The 24,566-nt window shown below is 40.3% G+C and overlaps 1 protein-coding gene and 1 non-coding gene across 3 annotated transcripts in view; both read right to left on the bottom strand.

Moving 5' to 3' along the window:
- Positions 1-8,229: 8,229 nt before the first annotated feature.
- SVEP1 (sushi, von Willebrand factor type A, EGF and pentraxin domain containing 1) overlaps positions 8,230-24,566 on the bottom strand; it is a 165,071-nt gene continuing 148,734 nt past the window's right edge. For both annotated transcript variants that reach the window (XM_066367462.1, XM_066367463.1), the window contains 5 exons: positions 21,169-21,339; positions 18,299-18,394; positions 16,409-16,504; positions 13,759-13,852; positions 8,230-8,621 (listed from right to left, as the gene is read on the bottom strand). In XM_066367462.1, coding sequence (XP_066223559.1) covers positions 8,600-8,621; positions 13,759-13,852; positions 16,409-16,504; positions 18,299-18,394; positions 21,169-21,339 — 479 coding nt within the window. In that variant the 3' untranslated portion in view covers positions 8,230-8,599. The remainder of the gene's footprint in view (positions 8,622-13,758; positions 13,853-16,408; positions 16,505-18,298; positions 18,395-21,168; positions 21,340-24,566) is intronic.
- Positions 13,442-13,548, bottom strand: LOC136396514 (U6 spliceosomal RNA). Its single transcript, XR_010749798.1, has one exon. It is a non-coding gene; the product is annotated as a U6 spliceosomal RNA (small nuclear RNA).

Below are 24,566 nucleotides of genomic sequence, written 5' to 3'. Positions count from 1 at the left end.
TGCTTAAGACTTGCTTTATATTAGCTCAAAGCATATAAAAATACTTTTAGGGATACATATTGTCAAAGGGCTTTCTGAAATTATTATCCTAAGTTACACCCTCAGTATATAAGTCAGTATATAAGTTATACTGACAATGTATACAATTTTCTATTTCAATCCACATTTGCCAGCATTGTTTACTAACATTAAAAATAAATCACTGCTTTCCTGGCCAGGTAGCTCAGTTAGTTAGAGCATCATCCCCATGCACAGCTTGCTGGTTCAATCACCAGTAAGGACAGATACAGAAACAGATCCATAATGAAATCCAGACTTTCTATTTATTTATGCTAGGAAATCTCATCATTCCTACTATGATTTCTTTTAACTTCTAGGTTTAGAAGGTTCTTTAAGCCTGCACATTCTTGAGAAAAATTCTAACAAACTTTTTATGGTTTTTTTTTTTTTTTGTATTTTTCTGAAGCTGGAAACAGGGAGAGACAGTCAGACAGATTCCCGCATGCGCCCAACCGGGATCCACCCGGCACGCTCACCAGGGGTGACGCTCTGCCCACCAGGGGGGGGGGGATGCTCTGCCCCTCCCGGGCATCACTCTGTTGCAACCAGAGCCACTCTAGTGCCTGGGGCAGAGGCCAAGGAGCCATCCCCAGTGCCCGGGCCATCTTTGCTCCAATGGAGCCTTGGCTGCAGGAGGGGAAGAGAGAGACAGAGAGGAAGGAGAGGGGGAGGGGTGGAGAAGCAGATGGGCACCTCTCCTGTGTGCCCTGGCCGGGAATCGAACCTGGGACTTCTGCACGCCAGGCCGACGCTCTACCACTGAGCCAACCGGCCAGGGCCCTTTTTATGGTTTTAATATTGATATTTAACTTGCCAATCCACCCTGAATTAATTTTTTTTACATGATAAGAATACAAATTAAAAGCTTTGCCTGACCAGGCGGTGGTGCAGTGGATAGGGCATCGGACTGGAATGTAGAGGACCCAGGTTCGAGACCCCGAGGTCACTAGCTTGAGCGTGAGCTCATTTGGTTTGAGCAAAAAGCTCACCAGCTTGAGCCCAAAATCATTGGCTCAAGCAAGGGGTCACTCGGTTTGCTGTAGCCCCCTGGTCAAGGCACATATGAGAAATCAATCAATGAACAACTGAGGAACCGCAACAAAGAATTGATGTTTCTCATCTCTCTCCCTTCCTGTCTATCTGTCCCTATCTTTCCCTCTCTCTGACTCTCTCTGTCTCTCCCACAAAAAAAAAAAAAAGCAGCTTTTCAGGCACACTCTGCCTCCTAAGTGCCTTTTCCTTTCTCCTCCCTCCACTTCTTCCCCCACGTGCATTTCCTAAACCAGGGATCGGGAACCAGATGTGGCTCTATTGATGGCTGCATCTGGCTCACAGACAAATTGTTAATAAAAAAATAATAATGTTAAAAATATAAAACATTCTCATGTATTACAATCCATTCATTTCCTACCGCTCATGTTCATGGTTGAGGGTGGCTGGAGCCAATCACAGCTGTCCTCTGGGACAACACCAAATTTTTATTGGATAATGCATAACGTACACGGGTCGTTGTGAGGTCAGGAAGTAAACTTCCCTCCTTTTAATCAAGTAGTCAGCTAGCTAATTGCAGAAACCCTTTTGATGAAGAAGATGGCTAAAAGAAAATAGATGAGGAGTATCATACTTTTCAGCAGGAATGGACAGAGGAATTTGCCTTTGTGGAGAGAGCAGGTTCTGCAGTGTGTCTAATATGCAATGATAAAATTGCATCGGTGAAATGGTCAAATATAAAGCGGCACTCTGACACACGCCATATTACATTTGCATCGAAATATCCAGCGGGGGACAGCAGGAAGAAAGCATGTCAAGAGCTATTGTGCAGAGTGCAAGCTAGTCAGCAGCAACTCCATGTTTGGACCCAACAAGGTGACTGGAATTCGGCTAGCTTTGCTGGTGCTTTAACAATTGTGAGAAACGAAAAGCCATTCACAGATGGGGAGTATGCCAAAGCATTCATGCTTGATGTTGCCAATAAACTTTTTTACAACTTTGTGGATAAAGACAAGATAATCAAACGAATAAAAGATATGCCTCTGTTGGCAAGAACTGTTCATGATCGTACTATCATGATGGCAAATCAAATTGAGGCAACACAAGTGAAGGACATAAATGCAGCACCATTCTTTTCTCTCACTTTGGATGAGTCAACAGACGTAAGCCATTTATCCCAGTTCAGCGTGATTGCAAGGCATGCTGTTGGTGACACACTATGTGAGGAAAGTCTTGCTGTTTTGCCTATGAAAGAGACAACAAGAGGGGAGGATTTCTTCAAGTCTTTCACTGAGTTTGCTAAAGAAAAAAATCTACCGATGGATAAACTTATTTCGGTGTGTACTGATGGTGCTCCATGCATGGTGGGGAAAAACAGAGGATTCGTAGCACTTCTTCATGAACATGAAAAGAGACCCATCCTAAGTTTTCACTGCATTCTACAACAGGATGCGCTTTGTGCTCAGATGTGTGGCAAGCAGCTTGGTAGGTGATGTCGCTAGTCATTCGGGTGGTCAACTTCATTGTTGCCCAAGCTTTAAATGATCGCCAGTTTAAAACACTGCTGGATGAAGTTGGGAATAATTATCCTGGTCTGCTTCTGCACAGCAATGTGCGTTGGTTGTCAAGAGGGAAGGTGCTCAGCCATTTCACGGCTTGTCTGAGCAAAATCCAGACTTTTCTTGAAATGAAAAACGTCGAGCATCCTGAGTTAGCTAACACTGAGTGGTTCCTGAAGTTCTACTATCTCGTGGACATGACTGAACATCTGAACCAGCTCAATGTGAAAATGCAAGGCGTTGGAAATACAGTCTTATCCCTTCAACTAGCAGTGTTTGCGTTTGAAAACAAGCTGGAACTCTTCATCACCGACATTTAAACAGGTTGTTTACAACACTTTGAAAAACTGGGAGAGTTTAAAGATGCATGCACAGCAAGTGACCCTGCTCAACATCTTGATCTCCAGCAGCTAGCAGGCTTCACATCTAATGTCCTGCAGTCATTCAAAGTGCACTTTGGAGAATTTCGTGAGTGCACTCGTCTTTTTAAGTTCATCACCCATCCACACAAGTGTGCAGTGGACAGCACCAACCTGAGTTACATCCCCGGTGTCTCCATCAGAGATTTTGAGCTACAAGCTGCTGACCTGAAGGCCTCAGACATGTGGGGGATTAAGTTCAAGTCACTGAATGAAGATTTGGAAAGACTTGCACGACAGCAAGCAGAGTTGGTGAACAAACACAAGTGGGGAGAAATGAAAAAACTTCAACCCGTGGACCAGCTGATTGTCAAAACTTGGAACGTGCTTCCCATCACATACCACACACTGCAGCGTATGAGTATTGCTGTACTGACAATGTTTGGCTCTATGTATGCATGTGAGCAGTCTTTCTCACATCTAAAGAACATTAAGACCAACCTACGATCATGTTTAATGGATGGAAGTCTAAACGCCTGCATGAAGCTTAACCTCACCACATATCAACCAGACTACAAAGCCATCAGCATAACCATGCAGCACCAGAAGTCGCATTAATGGTAGGAAGTACTTTATTTATCATTGGTTAGCAACAGCATAACAATGTTATTAAAAAGAATTCAGAGACTTATTGTACTTTAAAAGTGTTGGTCTTACATAAAATGTACACATATATTTGTATTTAGTGTTAAACATATTGTATGGCTCTCACGAAATTACATTTTAAAATATGTGGCGTTCATGGCTCTCTCAGCCGAAACGGTTTCTGACTCCTGTCCTAAACTATAAAAGGTCCTCAAGAGACTTGCAACCAGGGGAGCAGAGGGCAGCAGCAGCTCAACCCGGGGCTAACCCCTGAACCTGTCTCCAGGCTCCCTTTCCTCTGGCTTCCCAGTGGCCAAAGCAGCCCCATCAAGGTTCTCCTGTGGCTTCTTCTCTTCTTGGCCCTTTCTTGTTTCACTGTCTTCGGCTTTAATAAACCTACTCTCAAAATAAAAAAATAAAAGCTTTTGGAATTTTTATCAATGGTCTAATGACAATCACTCAGTACATCTCTCTCTCTCTCTCTCACTTTCTAATATTTTGTAACAAAAATTTCACTGATTCACTGGGGAACAAATTTTTTTTCATTTTCTGTTGCATGAGGTTTTAGAACTGTTTCTATATATTTCTGCATCGCTCATTCCAAATCTGAAATCTGTTTTTTTGGAGCATGCTCTAGTTTTTATGAAATTTTAATTTCTTTTTGTTACAGTTAATGGCATGCATTGGTTTTTAAATTGGAGTTAAAGGGCAACGACTCTTGGATTGAATATAACCACAAGGCAATTAATGTTTTACAAACATCACTTCTACATAGTTGTAGTTGTTTAAAAATGTAAAAAATTATTATCTGATAAAAACACCTTATTTTGTTTTAAGATTGAATTATGGCTTCTTCAAGTAGGCGTAAATGTAAAAATAGTCCTGACACCTTCTGTTATATATGTCGCTGTTACACACTTCAACGTCAAAGGCGTAATATTTCATCATTTGTGACACGTGCATATATTGCCTATTTCCAGCGGTTCCAATTGGTTATTCAACTCATCTGCAAGAAGATTATAATGACATAAAAATTGTCCTCGACTTTCTGAAGTATGAGGAGCATAATTGGATCATTTGTGTGGATCTTAAAATGGCAAATTTCCTGCTAGGACAACAGAGAGGTTTCACGAAGTATTCTCGCTTTCTATGTTTGTGGGACAGCCGAGCTTGGGAGAAACACTGGACACAGAAGCAGTGGCTGAAACGTGAAGCTCTGGAAGTAGGGATGCAAAATATTGTTTATGAAACTGTAGTTAATCAAGACAGGGTCATTTTTCCCCCACTTCACATCAAACTTGGCTTAATGAAGCAGTTTGTTCAGGCTTTGAATAGAGAAAGTGAATGCTTTCAACATATTATTTCTGCTTTTCCTGCCTTGTCTTTCGAGAAGATAAAAGCAGGTGTATTCAATGGACCTCAAATTAGAACCCTCATACGTGATGAAGAATTTGCCAGGAAAATGAATAAGGAGGAGAAAGCAGCATGGCAGTCTTTTGTGGCAATTACAAAGAACTTCCTTGGCAACAAAAAATCAGAAAACTAGAAACTTCTGGTTCAAAGTATGCTGTTAGCTTTCTGCGACATTGGATGTAACACGAGCATTAAGATTCACTTCCTGAACATTCACCTTGATAAGTTTCCCGAAAATCTTGGAGCTGTTAGTGATGAGCAGAGCATCAAACGAGATTGTCCTCAACAAGTACACAAACGCAAGAGCTACAAACGCAAATTTTTGCCTGAATAGAATTTAAATAAGAGTTGCACAAAATTTATGATTAAAATAAGTGTTTTAATATGTTCTATCTCAAAACTGTAGACAAATTCTGATGCAATCATAGCTTTTAGTGTATTAGTGTATTTACCACATTATATAAATTATTATATTTTCACAAAGATGATGCCCAAGAAGACATTCTACTTCATTATGTTAAACTAAATGTAGAAAATTTTACAATAAGATGAAAACCTAAAATCTTGAATTGCAAAAAAACTGTAGCTTACAGAGAAAAACTAATGTTAGATTTGAGATCAGCACACTTGAATTAGGGAAGAACAAGTGTTTTTGTGGATGCAACAAAAATTGTGTTCCACAGTGTTATTGATGTTTTCTTGATACTTGTGAGTATTTAAATAGAATATTTGAATTTATGATTGCATTGATACTTTTGTGATTCTTGATCCAGCATGTACTATTTTAATTACATTTTTTGATTTTTAGTGAAGATGATTCTTTGAATTATTTTTCCTTAAAACAGTTTAATTTCCCTTTTGTAGTCTTAACGAACACTAAAATACATAATTTGGTCACGCTACTCCCTGCACCCATCTCTAAATCAATATGGCAAGTGTGATTGGAACTACACTAGGATTATAATTTTATTTGGAAAAATTAAATATCTTTAAGACATTTTGTTCTCTCATCCAAGAAATGGAATGCTCCTCATGATTTCAGCATTTATAAATGTTTACAGATTTACAGATGTAATTTTATAGTGTTCTTCTTTGTGACCACATACGTATCTTATTTATATAATACATACATATGTTATTGATGTTCTGACTAAGATCTTTTTCATTATATTTCTATTTATAATGACATGCAGAAAAGCTCTTTGTTTTTGTATATTTATTATGCAACCTTCCAGTTTGCTGAACTCAGTATTTCTAATGGATTTTCATTTTATAAGATATATCATTGTATCTTCCACCAAAATGAAAATTGTGACTCTTATTTTTCTCATTTTATACCCTTTATTAATTTTATAAATTGATGTGCTATGGCTCTGGCTGGAACTCACAGAATGATATTTAAAATCAACACAGACAACCTTTTTGCTTTGTTTCTGATTTAAAGAAAAACATTTAGCGGTTCACTGATTATAGTTGGTTTGAAACTGATATGCTTTAGTATGCATGACAAACACTCTTACTTCTTTTTTTTTTAGAAATTTAAGAATGCACTGTGAATATACCTGTACTTGAGATTAAAAACAAACAAACAAAAAAACCAAAATAACATTCTTCAACAAATTTTGTAACTCCCATTTCAAGAGCTATAGAACTTCATATTATTTTCAACCTCACTTTGATGGTGCTTTATTTCTTGTGCTGTCTGGATAACACAATTAATTTTTTTTTTTTTTTTTTTTTAGTGAGAGGAACAGAGACAGAGAGAGTGACTGATAGGGACAGACAGGCAGGAAGGGAGAGAGATGAGAAATATCAATTCTTTGTTGCGGCACCTTGGTTGTTCATTGATTGCTTTCTCATATGTGCCTTGACCTGGGGGCTGCAGCCGAGCCAGTGACCCCTTGCTCAAGTCAGTGACCTTGGGCTCAAGCCAGTGACCTTCGGCATCAATACCAGCAACCTTTGGGCTCAAGCTAGCAACGATGGGGTCATGTCTATAATCCCATGCTCAAGCCAATGACCTCAGGATTTTGAACTTGGGTCCTCTGTGTCCCAGGCTGAGGCTCTATCCACTGTGCCACCACCTTGTCAGGCATATCACAACAAATTTGACTTACTGTGAAATATGGATCTTTTAATCAATTCAGAGTAACCCAATACAAATTTTATTTAGTAGGTACACTTTCAGGACTGAGTTCTGTTTTCAACTGCAGTAGCTTTCCTGAGCTTAAATTTTTTGGTACTATCTTCCTATTACTTGACTTTTGAAATTTATTTTATAGTTTTATGATTATAAATGACAAAGAGCAACAATGTTTGGAGGTTGACAGAATATAAATAAACAAGAGCATATAAGATTGGTCAAGAGAGTGAATGTCAGGAGGAGGAGTTGATAGCTGATGGAAGTTCAGGGCAGTGAAGAGAATGACCCGGTCAATAAGATCTTTTCCATTACTCATTGCTCTACAGTGTTACAGTGCACCCTGTACTCTATGTGGGAGTAGTTCTCCCAGAGGATGGAGACAAGTTGTCTGTGATATTCCTATTTTAAACAAAATCTAGTATTTGGCTTTATGATCCAGAAGTTTGGGAGGTCTTTATCCTAGTAGCAGTATAGTGATGGAGTTAGGTGGAGCAGGGGGCCTGGGGAAGCTCAGCTCTGCCTTGAGTAGCCTCAATTCTCTTATGCAGGTGGGACCATGAGCAGAGTTCTGGGGAACTTGTCCCATTTGCATTTTCCTGCCCTCCAATTGCTATCGCCTTTCTCCCAGAGCAGTGAATTGTGAGATTATGACCCAGAAAGGGCTCTCTACTAATCTTCTAGTTCTTGTATCTTTTTATTCTTGCTGCTAGAAGGAAGAGGAGCACTTTATTTTGTGAGCCATGGTCATTAGTCTCTTCCCGCCTTCCACTAAATTCATGCTGATGGCTTTCCAAAGGCTGGGAAAAGAATCAGTCAGGCTGCCCTCAGCCCCAGAACAGCATTCTATGTGGAGGATAGTAGATTCAATAGTTATTGCCTGATTAAAGAAAGGAACACTTCCCTGTTGCACATATTGTAAAGAAGACGGAACTAGAATGAAGGCATCTCCCCTACTGTCATTTCTTGATACCCTACCTGTGATCCTGTCCCACTCCAGTAGCGTTGTCATTAATCCTCTTCAATGTTCCGTGCTCACCTCACAAAATGGCACTATCCAGCCAAATTTTATTTATTAGCAAAATATATTTTAATTGAAACATCATTTTAGGTAACTGTATAAAAATGTGTCCCAGGAACTTTCCCAATAGACAGCAGAGTATGTACATTTGGCGAGTGGAGCAGCTTCTATTTAATATATTTTTATATAGAAAATACAGGCATAGTTTAAAAATGGAAACATGTAAGAAAGTTTGTCACCAGGAATAACAAAATATAACACAAAATGAAAAGGTAAACCCCAAATAACAAGTATACTAAACGAAACAAGACCCAGCACCGTGTGGAATGTCTTTGCATGAGTTCCAGGATGCCCAGGACTACACCAGGAAGAGATGCTCCTGTTTTAGGAGAGCTGGTTGGTTGTGTGGTGGTTAAAACCCAGTCCTCCTTTTCCTGAAACAAAAAAACAAAAACAAAAACAAAGGGATTCAACAGAAAAGACTGAACTGAAGGGGTAATAACCCTTTGGGGGCTGACTGAAACAGGATTGGAAGTCTCAGACACCCGGGCATTGTCCGTGGCATTGTTTGTACAGACGGGAGTCATTCCTTGAGACAACTAAGAGGTATGAAGAACATGTGCTAACTAATGAAAAGATCTGAGAATCAGCAGACCTGGGTTTTTGTCCTGGCTCTGTCACTAGTTTCCTGTCTGATAGCCCTCTCATCTGTAAAATGAGGGGTTTGGACTTTGTGAACCCAAAGGTCTCTTAAAGCAACAATAGCCTTTAGTTTTTAGTTATGGTATTTGTTTAGGATGCATTTTCTGAAGAAGCACATAGAAACTAGGGGAAGCACAATCTCTTTCTTAAGCGTTGAACTACCAGGAACAATTCCAGGTCCGTCTCATTCTTCAGTAGAGAAGGTTAGTGTTGGAGGGATTTAATGAACGCTACAGGACATTTCTTCACTAGCTGTCACAGATGTCCAGAAATTGCTCCATCTGTCAACAAGCATTTACTGTGCATTACTTTTTGTGTCTGTGCTAAATACAAGGGACATGATCTTTTAAGCCCTCAGTCTCATGGGAGAGAAGAAAATTAAAAAGTCACTTGTAAAATCTATTGTTTTGATTTCTGAGGAAAGCTTTCTCTCTCTCCCATTTCAGGGAATTACATCCCATCTTTCTTTTCTCTGAGAATTGCCAGCCTCCTCTCTCCTTTACACCAAGGTAAGGTGAAAGTTTGGCAAGATGACCTTTCATGTTAGTCCAACCTAACCCAACCTAGGACCACAGCTGACCGATCCAACGGTGGGTCCCCAAATCCACCTAGACTAGTCAGTTCTCCTGGAGTGTTAAACCGGGTCAGCACACTGTTCCTGTAGCTACTGTGGTAGGCCATGTAAACTGTGGAGCTGTAAGCGGTCCCGCATTTCCATGTGAACCGAACAGTGGAGAAAACCTCTCTGCAGCAAGAGGGAGGATGGAGTGGACGCTACAGAGGGAAGGTGAGACAGGGGATGGGGAGGCTTCAGGTGGCGTTCAAGTCCTCAATCTGATCCTCCTGTTGCTCAGCCTACCCAGGCATTTGGATTCCATGCAAGGTCCCTCTATTGTGATAACAAACTCCTTTCTTTCCTTAAGCTAGTTGGAGTTGCAATTAGAAAGTTTTAACTAATATGGATCTTTTAGAACAACAGATCACAGTATAATGGGGGAGAGTATAATTCTCTGGGTCAAAGTTGATCTTTCCTTGAATATGGCTTATACTTCTCAGCGTAATTTGTCTTTTTTAATTCCTACTGTGGGGTGGTCAGCAATGAGGGATAGTCACGTGAAACACCAGACCCGGGAACTTTGGCTAGAACCGCCTGCCCACATCCAGGCGCGCCAAAAGAAATTTCCCAGGAGCGCTTTGAAAAAAAAAAAAAAGTGACTTTCTGCCAGCCAGTGAGATTTCACCACATCATATTAGCTCAACCACCCTAGACGGGACCTTTTAAATATCTCTCATGCTGGACACCCCATGCGACCTCCTTGGCCTCTCTGTCCCTGGGACCAGGGAACCTCGTCGGGCGGGAAGTGCTCTGTACTCAATAAAGCCTTTTATTATTCCACACTTCGTGGCTCCAGCCCCTTCCTTCTTCCTCAGCGGGGAAAAATACCTTACACCTAGATCAAACTTTTGCATAAAAATGTAATTTTGTTCTTTTTTATTAGACAGAATTTTCGTATAAGCTAGTAACTACTGTCCCCTTGTCAAGAAAGTCTCCTTCGGGAGCATTTGGATGTGACAGAGCCACACAAACTCTGGGTTCCTTTTCTTATCTGCTGTTGAGATATTAAGTCTAGAATTATAAGAATGTTATGAAATAATTTCTTCCTTCTTGAGTCACTGCCATTCTTATTTCTTTTATCTTTTCTTGTTTTTTATTTTTCGCTTTTCCTCATTTTCCCCAGAAAACCATTCCAGTTTGACTCTCATTTTCTATATTGTTTCAACTCCACTTTCAGGTAAAATTATTATCTTTATCTTGGAGGCTTCTGAATATACTTGTACAATCTAGATATACCTGTACAGTCCAATCCAATTTTGCTCTTTGGGGTTCAGTTTATTTTTCTCTCTGCAGATGATATGAAGAAATTCATGGGCACAAGACAGATTTTTTTTTCTGTTAATTTAATTTGTATTTAAGTAATTTTGTCTTTGCAAGTTGGCTTTGACTTACCAATAAAAATTAAAGGAAATAGAAAATTAGAGTTGTTTTCAGTTAAGTGAATATCTCATTTCTGAAAATGAAAATGGAAATAGCCCTTTGTTTTTCATGATTCCTACAAGATGGAAGAAAATGTAGATTACACAAAACTAAATGATGTAATGCAACGATGCACATTGAAAAGTTTAAGATGGAGCTGGTAACATTCCAACATTGTAGTTTCTGTGAGGACAAATATTTTAATACTTAAAATATTTTATCTATGGTATGATACAAGATATCTGACATTTCCTGAGGTTTAGAAAGTTTTATATTTTGAGAAAGAAGAAACAACAAAACTGGAGGCATGACACTCCCTGATTTCAAACTATAGTAATTAAAACAGTATAGTATTGGTATAAAAGCAGACATGCAGATCAAGGAAGCAGAATAAAGAGCCCACAAATAAATCCATGCATACATGGTCACTTAATTTGTGTCAAAGGAGTCAAGAATATACAGTAGGGAAAGGACAGTCTCTTCAATAAATGAGAAAACTGGGCCCTGGCTGGTTGGCTCAGTGGTAGAGTGTTGGCCTGGCGTGCAGAAGTCCCGGGTTCGATTCCCGGCCAGGGCACACAGGAGAAGCGCCCATCTGCTTCTCCACCCCTCCCCCTCTCCTTCCTCTCTGTCTCTCTCTTCCCCTCCTGTAGCCGAGGCTCCATTGGAGCAAAGTTGGCCCGGGCGCTGAGGATAGCTCCATGGCCTCTGCCTCAGGCACTAGAATGGCTCTGGTCTCAACAGAGCAACGCCCCAGATGGGCAGAGCATCGCCCCCTGGTGGGTGTGCTGGGTGGATCCCTGTCGGGCGCATGCGGGAGTCTGACTGCCTCCCCGTTTCCAACTTCAGAAAAATACAAAAAAAATTAATTAATTAAATAAATAAATGGGAAAACTGGCTAGCCATGTGCAAAGGAATAAAACTGTATTTTTCCCTACAAAAACATTAACTCAAAATGAATTAAAGACCTGAATGTAAAACCTGAAACCATAAAATTTCTAGAAGAAAACATAAGCCATAGGCTCTTTGACATTGATCTTGACAATGATTTTTTTTATTTGACACCAAAAGCAAAAGCAACACAAGCAAATATCAACAAGAGAGACTACATCAAGCTAAAAAGTTTCTGCACAGCAAAGAAAATTATCAACAAAATGGAAAGACAACCTACCGAATGGGAAGAAATGTTCACAAGCCATACAGCTGGTAAAGAATTAATATCAAAAATACATAAACAACTCATACAACTCAAAAACCAAAAACAATCTGATTTTAAAAATGGGCAGAGAATTCAAATAGATATTTTTTCCAAAGAAGACATACAGATGGCCAATAGACATGAAAAGATGCTCAAAATACTAATCATCAGGGAAATGCAAATTAAAACTACAATGAAATTTTACCTCACACATGTTAGAATGGGTATTATGAAAAAGACTAGAAATCACAAGTGTTGGCAAGGGTGTGGAGAAAAGAGAAACCTTGTGCATTATTAGTGAGAATGCAAATTGGTGAGACTACTATGGAAAACAGTAGGGTGGGTCCTCAAAAAAATAAGAATAGAACTACTCTATGATCCAGCAATTTCACTTCTGGAATATTATTCAGCCATAAAAACAAAAATATTGACATTTTCAACAACAAAGATGAACCCTGAGTATATCTGCTAACTGAAATAAGCCAGAGAAAAACAAATACCATATGATCTCATTTAAGTGTGGAATCTAAAAAACAAACAAACAAACAATCAACCCAAATTCATGTACACAGAGAACAGATCGGTGGTTGCAAGAGGTGGAGGTGGAGGGGTAGAGGGTTGCTGAAGTGGATTAAGAAGTCCAAGGGTATACACATCCTGTTGTAAAATAAATAAGTCGCAGGATGTAAAGTGCAGCCTGGTGACTATAATTAATAATATGTTACTGTATATATGAAAGTTGTTGAGAGAGTACATCTTAAAAAGTTCTCATAATAAGAAAAAAAGCTTTGTAACTATGGATGGTGATAGATGTTAACTAGACTTATCGTGATGATCATTTGACTATATATACATACAGATATCAAATCATTATATTGTATACTTGGAAACTAATATATATTGTACACCAATAATTTTTTTAACTTTTATTTTTAACTTTTTTTTAACTTTTATAACTATTTTCCCTTTGACTTATATTGGTGATGATCTTTTCTTAATTATATATATCTAGATAGAAATCAGAAACCAATCAACAGAATATATATTTTCATAAATTCTCTTATAGTCAATTAAATACTGAACATATATATAACAAATATAAAAAAATTTTTACTTTGAAAATAAACAATTCTTATAATCAATTTCAATGCTATTTTTATTGTAACCAGGAATGCAAATGAATGCCAAAAACATGTACTGAGTTTATTATTTACTTTACATCTTTGAATATAAAGAATACAATCTGCTATTCAAGAAGGAAGTTAATTATGTAACCCATTTTTTTGTGCGTGTGTGTGTGTGTGTGTGTGTGTGTGAGAAAAAACATAGAATGCTTCACAAATTTGTGTGTCATCCTTGTATAGGGGTCAAACTAAGCTGCTCTGTACTATTACAATTTTAGTATATGTGCTGCCAAAATGAGCACAATACTATTTATTTTTCAAATATCATTGTTTTATTTATCAATCTTTAATATTTCTTTGCATTGGTTTTAGTTCAGATTTAAAGAGTATATCTCAAAATGGGTATTTTTAGATAAAAAATACACTAGAGATACCTTCTGGTTCTTGAACAACTTAACTTGAATGTCGACCTCTTTATGTTAGAGATATACATGAGTTTTGGGTTGTCTTACCTGGAACAGTCGTGTCCAGTCCAAGCCGAGAGACAATGGCATCGGTTTGGTCTTACACATTTTCCACCATTTAAACAGGCAGACTGGCAAACAGCTGGGATAAAAAAATTCATGCATTTACTTAGTTAATACTTAGTAATTCTGAAGCTATACCGAAAGGTGTGAAAAAGATTTGACTCTGTTTTGTGCTCCAGCCACCACCCCGTTCTCAGGGACTGTCTGTATTACGCATCTCTGCCACTTCGCTTGACCGCCTGTAGTTTATGAGGTGCCACATCCTTCTCCCTTCCAAGCTAGTCAGTTTTCATACTTAAGTCCTGGGTTAAGTTCTATTTACATATTGAAACCTTTGCTGATAACTTCAGTCCACTGATTTTTTTCTTTTTTAAGATATTTTTTATTTATATAACTGATTTGACACATACTGCTATGAATATTTTATAGGCTCAAATAGACTGTAAATCTCTTGAGGGAGCTAGCATTGAACTCGATGATTGAGTCATTATGCCAGATATCAGATCCTATGATAATAAATCAGGCACACAGGTTGTCTAAAATAACAAATGATTCAAAAGTGTTTGTGTTTGTTAGGAAACATATTTCATGACTTTTACCAGCTGTAATTGGCACTATGGAACCTGGAGTAGAGTTAAAAATTAGCCACTGATGAAACCCTGAGTGAACACCCAAAGATTTACTACAAAGACATCTTTCTCACAAATTTACAGGCTCAGCACCAAACTCTTCATTTGCATGAATCTATTTGCTAAAGAATTCAAGGAGGCGAAAAGTGATAAAGACCTAACACCAGCAAGTTTAACATATCAAAGAGGCGAACTCCCTATGGGAAGGGAATAAAATGCCTGTTGGGAGAAAGCTGGAAGTGAGAAACTCCCAGCATCCCAGCCTCTATTTCAGCCTCATTATAGCCTGGAAAGGTACCTTCCCCAGATGAACAGCTTATCTTTGGTGAGATAGAAATAGATGTCATTTCTTTAATCATTCATTCGTACAGTATGGGGGAAATGCCAGCAAGTACTAGGCACTCGATAAGCACTAGGTTAGAAGAGGGAGGACAAGAAATAAAATTTTAGTCTTCGTCCTTGGGGAGCTCCCTTGGTGAGTTAAGAGTAAGAGGAGGCCAACAGAACGCACGTATTGACAATTCTATAAAAGGAAGTTGAGAAACAAAGCAGGCTTTAAAATAGCAAAAATGAAACCCAATAATCTACAACCAACTCCCCATAGATTCTGCTTACTAATGTAAACGCCAGTACTCCTTTTCAGGAGCAGGACTTAGTGGTGTGCCCAACTGTACTAACAAATTAGTTATTATTTTCACTTCCCTGTCTAAGAGCTCAACATCTCCCTCCTGCCCTATAGCATGGGAAGCCCCAGTGTTTCATTCTGAGCCACCTTCTCATGTGTCTATTGTGCAGTCTTACTTTTTGTGCCATGGATGTTTCCTGGTGATGACTGACATATCTTTTTTTTTTTTTACAGAGACAGAGAGAGAGTCAGAGAGAGGGATAGACAGGGACAGACAGACAGGAACGGAGAGAGATGAGAAGCATCAATCATTAGTTTTTCGTTGTGACACCTTAGTTGTTCATTGATTGCTTTCTCATATGTGCCTTGACCGTGGGGCTACAGCTGACCAAGCAACCCCTTGCTCAAGCCAGCGACCTTGGGTCCAAGCTGGTGAGCGTTTTTGCTCAAAACAGATGAGCCCGCGCTCAAGCTGGCAACCTCAGAGTCTAGAACCTGGGTTCTCTGCATCCCAGTCCGACGCTATATCCACTGCACCACCGCCTGGTCAGGCCATATCTCTATTTTCAATCCAGATGTCTCTTCTGGGAAGCTAAATCATCATCCAACTGCCTAGCAGACCTTTCCCTTGTGTGTTCCACAGGCCCCTCAAAGCATGTCAATACTTAACTCCTCATCTAAACCTAAACCAGCTCTTTGGGGTTCTTGTTTCGGCAAATGGCATCCCTTCCCATTCAGGGGGAAAAACACGGGAAATACCTGTGTGGACTCTTTTCAGACTTTTACTCCCACAATCAAACCTAGAACCAGGTAGTGCTGGCTCACCTCCCTAACTTCCTTCATATCTATCCTTTTGGGGTATCATTTCTCCAAATGTTATTACCTCTTGTCAATTCTGCTTTGATCATTTCCTAACCGGTCTCCCTATTGATAGTCTTGCTTTCTGCCATTTCCCATTCAGCTGCCAAAAGTCATCTTTCTAAAAGAAAGTCTGATTACATCACTTTCCTGCTAAGAACCCTTAGGTGGCTTCTACTGCTCACAAAACACCATCCAGCATCTTGACTTTGGCACTCAAAAATCAATGTTCTTTAGAACCTCTGCATCATGTTTATCTCTAAGTTCTGCAGAACAGAGCAGATGACAGGAAGAAGGCTGACAACTCCGTCAACTCAGATGCTCTTCTCTGGCACACAACCCGGAAAGCTGCCTTGGAGGCAGCCATTTAGTTTAGCATCTAGACTCCCGTTCGAGAGACCATTTTGAGGAATTCCTGAGAGACGTTGGTACCCTTATTTTTTCACTGCTGCCTCAGAATGTGAGTCCCACTCATCAGTGTCCTCTAGGACTTCATGACAACATACGGTGAGCGGAGGCCTACCTGTATGACAGCGGGACCCTGTCCAGCCAGTTGGGCAGCTGCACTGATAGGGGGCCACACAGCGTCCGCCATTCAGACAGGGCAGAATGCATATTGCTAGAAAGGAGACCAAACAGGATTTGATGAAAAAGCACACACTCAGATATGCTCATGTGTTCGAGAAACATTATCCAGGGGGAGTAAAACCTTGTATGACCCACGAAAGAATCTTCCTGTATGTGTCTGTTTATTAATCAATATCACTGGGAAACACAATTAGGAAAGTAACTCTGGCCCCTTGACCTGCTGTAATGACTAATGCCAAATGCACTCTGTTGGGGAGGACATAGTGTGATCAATATCTGCTAAGTGCTTTGCTTTCCCCTCACAAAATAAGCAGAATGTTCCCCATTTATTACAGTTTCAAATTTCCATTACAAATGACATAAAGTGCTCTAAGAGGGTTTGAGGCTCTCTTCCTGTCTTGAATTAAATGTGAGAATGGGAGGCAAATGGGCTACCCTGCCGGCTGCTGGCAACACATTAGTAGTGATGGGAAAACTCACTTCTTGTTTCCTTGGAGCTGAGGTCTGACAGTGATTGAATCAGGCCTCTCCTATGCCCTCCACAGTAAGCGTTCCTCTTACTAGAAATGACCGAGCCCTTTAAAGAGGCATAGTCTGTTTCAAAGGAGTGAGATTGTCTATTGGCTTGCTTCTCAACGTGTGGTTCTCAAACCAAAAGCACTGGCATTCCCTAGGAGTTGACTAGAAATACAGAATCTCAGGGCCCAGCTCAGATCCACCGAGTCAGGATCTGCAGTTAACAACCTCTCCCAGATGGTCTGTATGCACACAAAAGCTTGGGAGCCCTGCTCGAACCCAAGAGGGCGGGCACATGCCCAGTGAGCTAAGCAAGGCCAGTTGTTAGGGTAGCCACACCAGGTAAACATTCCCCGAGTCTTTGGACTTTTGCCATTATAGCGGGTCAAGTGTGGGGGCCCTAACTGGGAAGGAATGACTGGGGAGAAGAGGAAGGAAAAATCTAATTTCTCTTCTCTCTTCATCATAGTGAGAATACTTGCTTTCGTGGTGTTAGTGGTTTAAATTTATTTCCATCTTATATTTTTCTTTCCAGATTAGTTGAAATAGTTACACTTAAAAAAGTTTTAGAATCTTATAAGCTATCTAGCCTAAGGAAAAAAAAAACTGATATAGACCAACGGACATCACATTAGTGACTCAACGTAATTTACATATATCACTCCCAATGAAACATGCAATCATTTTATCCTTACCTGCATTTTTTAAGATATTGAAACAAAGTATGGTTTAAACATTTAAAAAAATAAAATTTAAAACCATTTATTCACAGTCTCCTGCAAGTTCAAATAGAAATGTATTACTATGAAAATCAAACTTCTATATTAATTTACCAAGCACTGTATAGATATAGGAGTGCCAACTTTCCTTATTTCCTTAATTGGGAAGAACTCCCCTTACTGGAAGTGAGTGAACAGTGGGCTGTAAAGTACAATGTTAGGCAATGGCCTGAATATACAAATGTAGCAATGAATGACCAGGTACAGACACGGACTTGAGATGAAGGAAGACAAAGGCTGGAACACCCTCTATTACAAGCTCCTTTCCAACATGATCCTTAGAAAACTGCCAGGAGGCATGTGGCGATGGCTCTCATGGATCTTGATCACTGGACTTCCATGGTCATTAATATTGTATATCTCCCGCAACTGATTGACATGTTCAGATCGACCCTTGCTGCTTTGTCTGGCTTGCTCCAGGATAAGCAAATAAATTCCTGTCACCAGTACAGTTACTACCTAGTAACTCTGAGTTAGCAGCTTCCAGGCCAATCATTAGGACTCAAAGTAAGATCTGTAGACAGACTCACGTTCTTCACAGAGGCGCCCCATCCAGCCGTCTGGACAGGAACAAGCATTGGGGCGCTGGCAGATACCTCCATTCTGACACGGGAAACGACAGACAGCTGGAAGAGAAGCGGATGGTCAGACATCTAGAGAGTCATGGAAGGGTGGCTGTCGGAAAATGGGATTGCTCACTTGTACCGCACAGTATATCCTTGCTTGAAGCTTTAAGGAAGAGAAGTAAAACTGAGTCTCAAGATTCAGTTGAGGATAGACACAAGGGGCTCAGGAGGGCCACAACCAAGCTGGCAGAGTTAGTTCTGAGAACAAGGCTATCAAGGTTTTAGTAATTTGGAAAATCGAGAGAGGAGGGAACAAGGTGGTTTGTACAAAGTCTATTCTCTTTTGATCTGGACCCGGGGAATGCCCCTTTAGAAGATTTACAAATGCCCTTCCACAGATTGCCTTTGATGGCCAGTAGATCTCTGGTGTTGTCACTGTCCCACACTATCTTAAAACAAGAGAAGAAACAAGGCCCTGGCCAGCTGGCTCAGTGGATAGAGCATCAGCCGAGGGTATGTTTATCCTGGTTTGATTTCCAGTCAGGGTGTGGTAAGGTACCAAAGAATTGAAAAATTAATATTAATATTTTAGGAAAAAGAGTCAGGTTTTTTTTGCTCTCTCCTTTCTGTAGAGAGGAATGAGGGAGTTTTTCTGGCTTGCAGAGACATACTGTGTAGAAAACCCCTTTTACTAGGAAGCCTAAAGGGCATTTTATAATTTGAGCTAAGCATACAGAGAGATTTTGTAAATATGATTTTTATACTTGTGTGTGATTTGCACCAACTCAGGATAGACAACAGCATTGTATTATAAATAAAAAGACTTTGTGCTAGGTTTTGAATAGAAGTAGAAAGAAAACTTGAATTCCCTCCCTTTTCCCACACCTGTAAGAAGGAAAATAAATACCTAGCCAGGTGTGTGTGTGTGTGGGGGGGGGGGGGAGATTAAGCGAAGCCTTTCCTTTCCCTTTCTTTCTTTCTTTAAATGGGCCATTTACAAACACTTATCCCCTGATGCCATATAGGCTCCCAGTCCCATCCTGAAGGCTTATAGTTAGTGTATATACCTCTAAACAAAGGAATAGCAGATAAACACTGAAAGATTTGGAAATGTCTTTTAATATGAAAAGCAACATTTTTTGCTATTGTGTTACCTTATAAGTTTTAATATGTAGAAATATTTTTATAAATCCTATAGACAAATGTTATAAGCTTGCTAATGAATTGTGTCATCTTCTCCTCCTCCTTTTCCTGTCAACCTGTGTGTGATCAAAGGTATATAACCTGCCTCAGGGCTATATTCTGCATAGCACGATTTGGGTCAGCTTTGCCCTGTGTTAGTCATATGCGGCTGGCATATTAATAAATCTCCTCTTTTTAATAAAACTCCTTAAAAATTCATTTGGACTTGGTGTCTCTACATAAACCCGGTGGAACGTTACTTTACAACAAGGGCACACATGAGAAGTAACCATCTGCTTCTCTTACCCTCCCTCTTCCTCTCCCATAGGCAATGGCTCAATTGGTTCAAGCATCAGCCCAGGGCACTGAGGATAGCTCGGTTGGTCTGACTGTCAGCTCAGGTGCTAAAAATAGTTTGGTTGATTCGAGCATTGGCCCCAGACAGGGGTTGCTGGGTGGATCCTTGTTGGGGCACATGCAAGAGTCTATCTCACTATCTTTCCTCTTCTCACTTAAAAAAAGAAAAAGAGAGAGAGAAAGAAAAAAAAAGAGGAAACAAGAGCAAACAAAAACACAACCCTCGTTTTGACCTATCACTTAGGTGAAACCTGGGCTATTCCTTGAGGATGCCACCTCCTGAGCAGCCCTTGTAAGAGAGCTTACACCCCACATGCTGGTGATCTCATATCTCACTGTTGCTTCCAGACAATTAGTCTCCTTTCTCCTGTAATAACCCGTGCCATGAGGTTCATGTCATTCATTCACTGACTACCTAAATTGTCCCTGCCTCCACAAGTCATTAAAGACTGGCTTTTTCATCCCAAATCCAAATCTGACCATTGTCCATGGGGTCACGCAGACAAACCATCCAACAGCTTGATTATTCTTTTAGTACCTTGGACATGTCTGTCTTGTTCACTAGCATAGTCCCTGACTTTCAGTAAATATTTGTAGAATGAATGGAACAATTATTTTGACTTGTAAAAATACTATTAGAAAAGTGTAAGTTCTCGAAGGGCATGCTAGAAGAATACCTCATTATCTGTCTCTTTCCATTTTGCAGAATTTTAAGCATAGAACCTTTTTTATTCCCCCAAGAAGATTTTATTGAATGGAGGCACAAAATTCATCGCTGGGATTAAAAATTCCAGCCAGCAAATAAGACAGTAGTACTCTTGTGCATATGGAGTGCTGGTCACGAACCTGAGAATGGCCAGGGAGACCAATGAGGGGAAGGCTCTGTTCCCTGGGGCTGCCTGGGTCCTCTTGTTTTATACTCTACCTTACTCCCTATGGAACCTCGGGTATGCCCAGCATGGGTGGGTGGAACTAGAATCTGTGCTGGAACACCTGAGTGTCCAAGAGGTGCCTTCATGGCCCAGACATGACACAGCTGCCCGTAGCAGGTGGGAATACTCCTGAAACTTGGAGAGAAGACTTGTTCCGGGAGCCATGATTGACTCTGGGCCAGAGTACTATGTGCAGACTTTCAAAACTCACACCCATAAAGTGAAAGAAAATGACACAGATGTTAAAATTTAAAGACAAAGTAAAATAAAATAGTATGCATACTAGCTGTGGTCACTATCAGACTTCCACATCCATTTTCCTTAAGGCTTCACTAAGAAATAACCGTTCAAATATTTCCTTACCTTTGCAAACAGGAGGTGACGTCCACTTCCCACTCTCCAGGCAAACACTCCTTAGGGAACCTTCCAACATGTAGCCACTGTAGCACGAGTAGGTGATCATGTCCCCGTACTGATAATGCCCGCCTCGAGCAATTGCATTTTCCACGTGACTTGGTGGACCACATGAGATTTCTACAGGAAAACAAAACAACAGGTAAGCCTGTGCCACTAACCCAGCCAGTGGAGGGAAAGAACACAGTCTCAACTCGAAGACTGAATTAGTTTAAAGAGCAAAACTAAAATACATAAAGGCAACCTTTTCACCTCTAAATACTTAAGAGATACTCAGAACTAAAAGCACAATTTGCTGCTGTTTGGAAAAAATTAGAATGCGCATGATCAAAGGTTTTGTCCTCTGTTTCAAATGTGGGAGCTGAACTGTTTTATACTCAGGACAAGGCCACGAATGAGCTCTGGTAATTTGCCATGGATGTGGCTGCCAGAGAATGCCAATGAAGGCTGCTTATCAAGTTAGAAAACAAAAAGCATGAGGATGGCTTGCAGTCCATTATTTTAAAATAAAAACCATTAATTGTAGTGCTGCCTATTCCACCAAGGCTGTTTTATAAGTGCCTACAACAGTACTAGGCATGCAATGGGCACTCAATACATGTTTGAGGAATGGGCAAGTGAATGAATATTGCCTCCAGCCTATAGATACTGAATTGACATGGTAAATTGACACAAACATTGCTGAGGTTTTTGACATTCAAGGTTTCATATTAGCTTCCCTCTTTTCAAGGCTGTATAAAGCAGGAACTCTCTACTTTTGGAATGTGTTAGACTGAATGATAAGCCTTATTTTTTAATAGCAACACGTATTGTACATTTAAATAAAAAACGCTTATTAACTACTTTCGCTTTGAGAATTTTATGAGGCCTTGAGATAACTAGCGCTATTCTGGGGTGGCTCACAAGACAAGGACCCGGTTGGAGTCAGGACCCTCAGCAGTATCCCGCTCGCATAAGTCGAACTTCACTGAATCTTCACGAACTGGGAACTGGCTTCTCATTAGTGGTCGTGATACTATTCAGAACTTCTCAGAGGAAATGATTCCTCTGCATCATCCTTTTACATTTCTTTTCCTTCCAAGGTGGATAAACATCTGAATTCAATCAGTGGACTATCAAATATGATACACATTAATGCCTAGTGTGTATCAAAAATTGGGGAAAACAAATGAAAACGCTGTCTCTTTTCTCAGACAAGCACGGACAGGCAGACAGACTATTGCATCACAACTTGAAAAGAGCTGTCTTAGAACCCTGGAGACTGTGCTGCAGAAAAAATGAGCAATTCATCTGAATTAGTTCAATCGAGTATAAGGTAGCAATAGGATAGAAATGGCAATTACTCAGTTGAATGTAATTACGCTTAGGATCATCCGGGTATGAACTGCAGTGAAAACGGCTCTTAAACGAGGCTGTAAAGCCTGCATGGACCGGAGAGAAAGAGCTCCCAGGCTGGGGGAGCAGCACGTAGCAAGGTCCTGGAGAGCTGACGGGCGATTCATACACGTGGTTTTCAACACGTGGATTTCAGACCACCTATATGGGAATCACCCTGGCTTCTTATTAGAATTGCAAATTTCTGGGGTTTCCAGCTTTTGAGTCTGCATCTTACATACTTTCCCTGGGTGATTCTCATGCACATTAAATTTTAATCCCTGAACTGTAGAGATATACAACAGAAGGAGGTGGAAAGAATGGGTGAAGTGGCTGCCCGGGTTCTTTAGTCAAAGACTTCCAGTCTAATAGAAAATACCAAAAGGAGACTGAGGAAAAGAAACAGTAGTGGAAACGGACTCCAGCTCTCCAAGGCAAGCCTTGGTCCCCTCGGGAACACTGAGGAATCATTAAGATATGCGTTGAAGGAGCATTTGTAATAAATGTCTCTCCTGCTCTTTCTTCCAGTGCCCTGAGTGGTAAGTCTCCAAGAACCAAGACCAATGCGAGGATATGTCAGGCTGCTTGTAATACCACCCTCCTGAGTAAAGTAAAAATTCTAACGCTGCAGTAGGTTGCAAATCCAAGGACTTGGGGCTATTGGTGTATCTCTTAAACTATAAGGAGATATTGTTAATATATAGCAATTCACTTTTTCTTCAAAACAAACCTATAAGATAGGTACAGTGGTTCCTTGTCTATCACAGAGGTTGGGTTCCAGGATTCCCTGTGATAGGCAAAAATCCGCAAAGTAGCGTACTTATATTTATTTTATTATTGATTTATATTTTCATTTTTCCGATATATATATATTTATATTGTTTTCAATTTTTTAGGCTAGAAAATGCTTATTTTACTTCAAAAATAATTAAAATAATAAATACATAAAAAATACCTATAGATCGCAAAATCCCACGATACAGCAAAAAATCCACAGTACGAAATTAGATATATACAATTTAAAAATCCACAATACAGTGAGACCATGAAAAGTGAACCGTGATATGGTGAGGGATGACTGTACTGGTGCTTTTAACTTGACATGAGAGCCCTAAGAGTCAGAGAAGTTAGGGGACCAGTATAAGTTTAGAGTTAGAAAGTTCCGAGGGTAGAATTCAAGCCTAGGTCTTTTCTGACTCCAGATTCCCTGGGGCCTTCAGACACATATTTCTTATCTCATTAATTGGAGTGCAAGTGTTCTGAAACTGGAGGCCACTGTAGGCATAACAGAGTCTTCCTAGATGTAGCCCAGGGCCTTGTATCCTGTTAGACTCAATAAGTATTTATTAATTGACTGCTGTAGAGCAGAGGTCGGGAACCTATGGCTCCTGAGCCAGATGTGGCTCTTTTGATGGCTGCACCTGGCTTGCAGACAAATCTTTAATAAAAAAATAACTTTAAAAATATAAAACATTCTCATGTATTACAATCCATTTCCTACCGCTCATGTTCATGGTTGTGGGTGGCTGGAGCCAATCACAGCTGTCTTCTGGGACAACACCAAATTTTTATTGGATAATGTGTAATGTATACGGGTCGTTGTATGGCTCTCATGGAATTACATTTAAAAATATGTGGCGTTCAGGGCTCTCTCAGCCAAAAAGATTCCCGACCCCTGCTGTGGAGGGAGGATCTTGGCCCACTGGGAAGGCTGGAAGGGAGATGTTGGTTGGGCAGGGGAGAGGTTTTTAAGTGTAGAAAGTGTCAAGAGGTGTCACGAGGCAGCAAGGGATGCTGCCAGACTGCGTGTTATAGATCAGCACGGTGCCAGCCCAGAGGGAGTCAGTCTCGCATTGCGGGTCCAGCACAGGCAGTATCGCCATCAGCACCACTTGTGAACTTGAACAAAGGCAGATTTTCCGGCCTCATCCCAGACCCACTGGATCAGAAACTTTAGACCTCTGGGGACGGGC

Source organism: Saccopteryx leptura, chromosome 2 (genome assembly GCF_036850995.1).
Source record: "Saccopteryx leptura isolate mSacLep1 chromosome 2, mSacLep1_pri_phased_curated, whole genome shotgun sequence".
Taxonomy (NCBI): domain Eukaryota; kingdom Metazoa; phylum Chordata; class Mammalia; order Chiroptera; family Emballonuridae; genus Saccopteryx; species Saccopteryx leptura.
The sequence above is the reverse complement of the archived record's forward strand: the minus strand, read 5'-3'. Positions and strand labels throughout refer to the sequence as shown.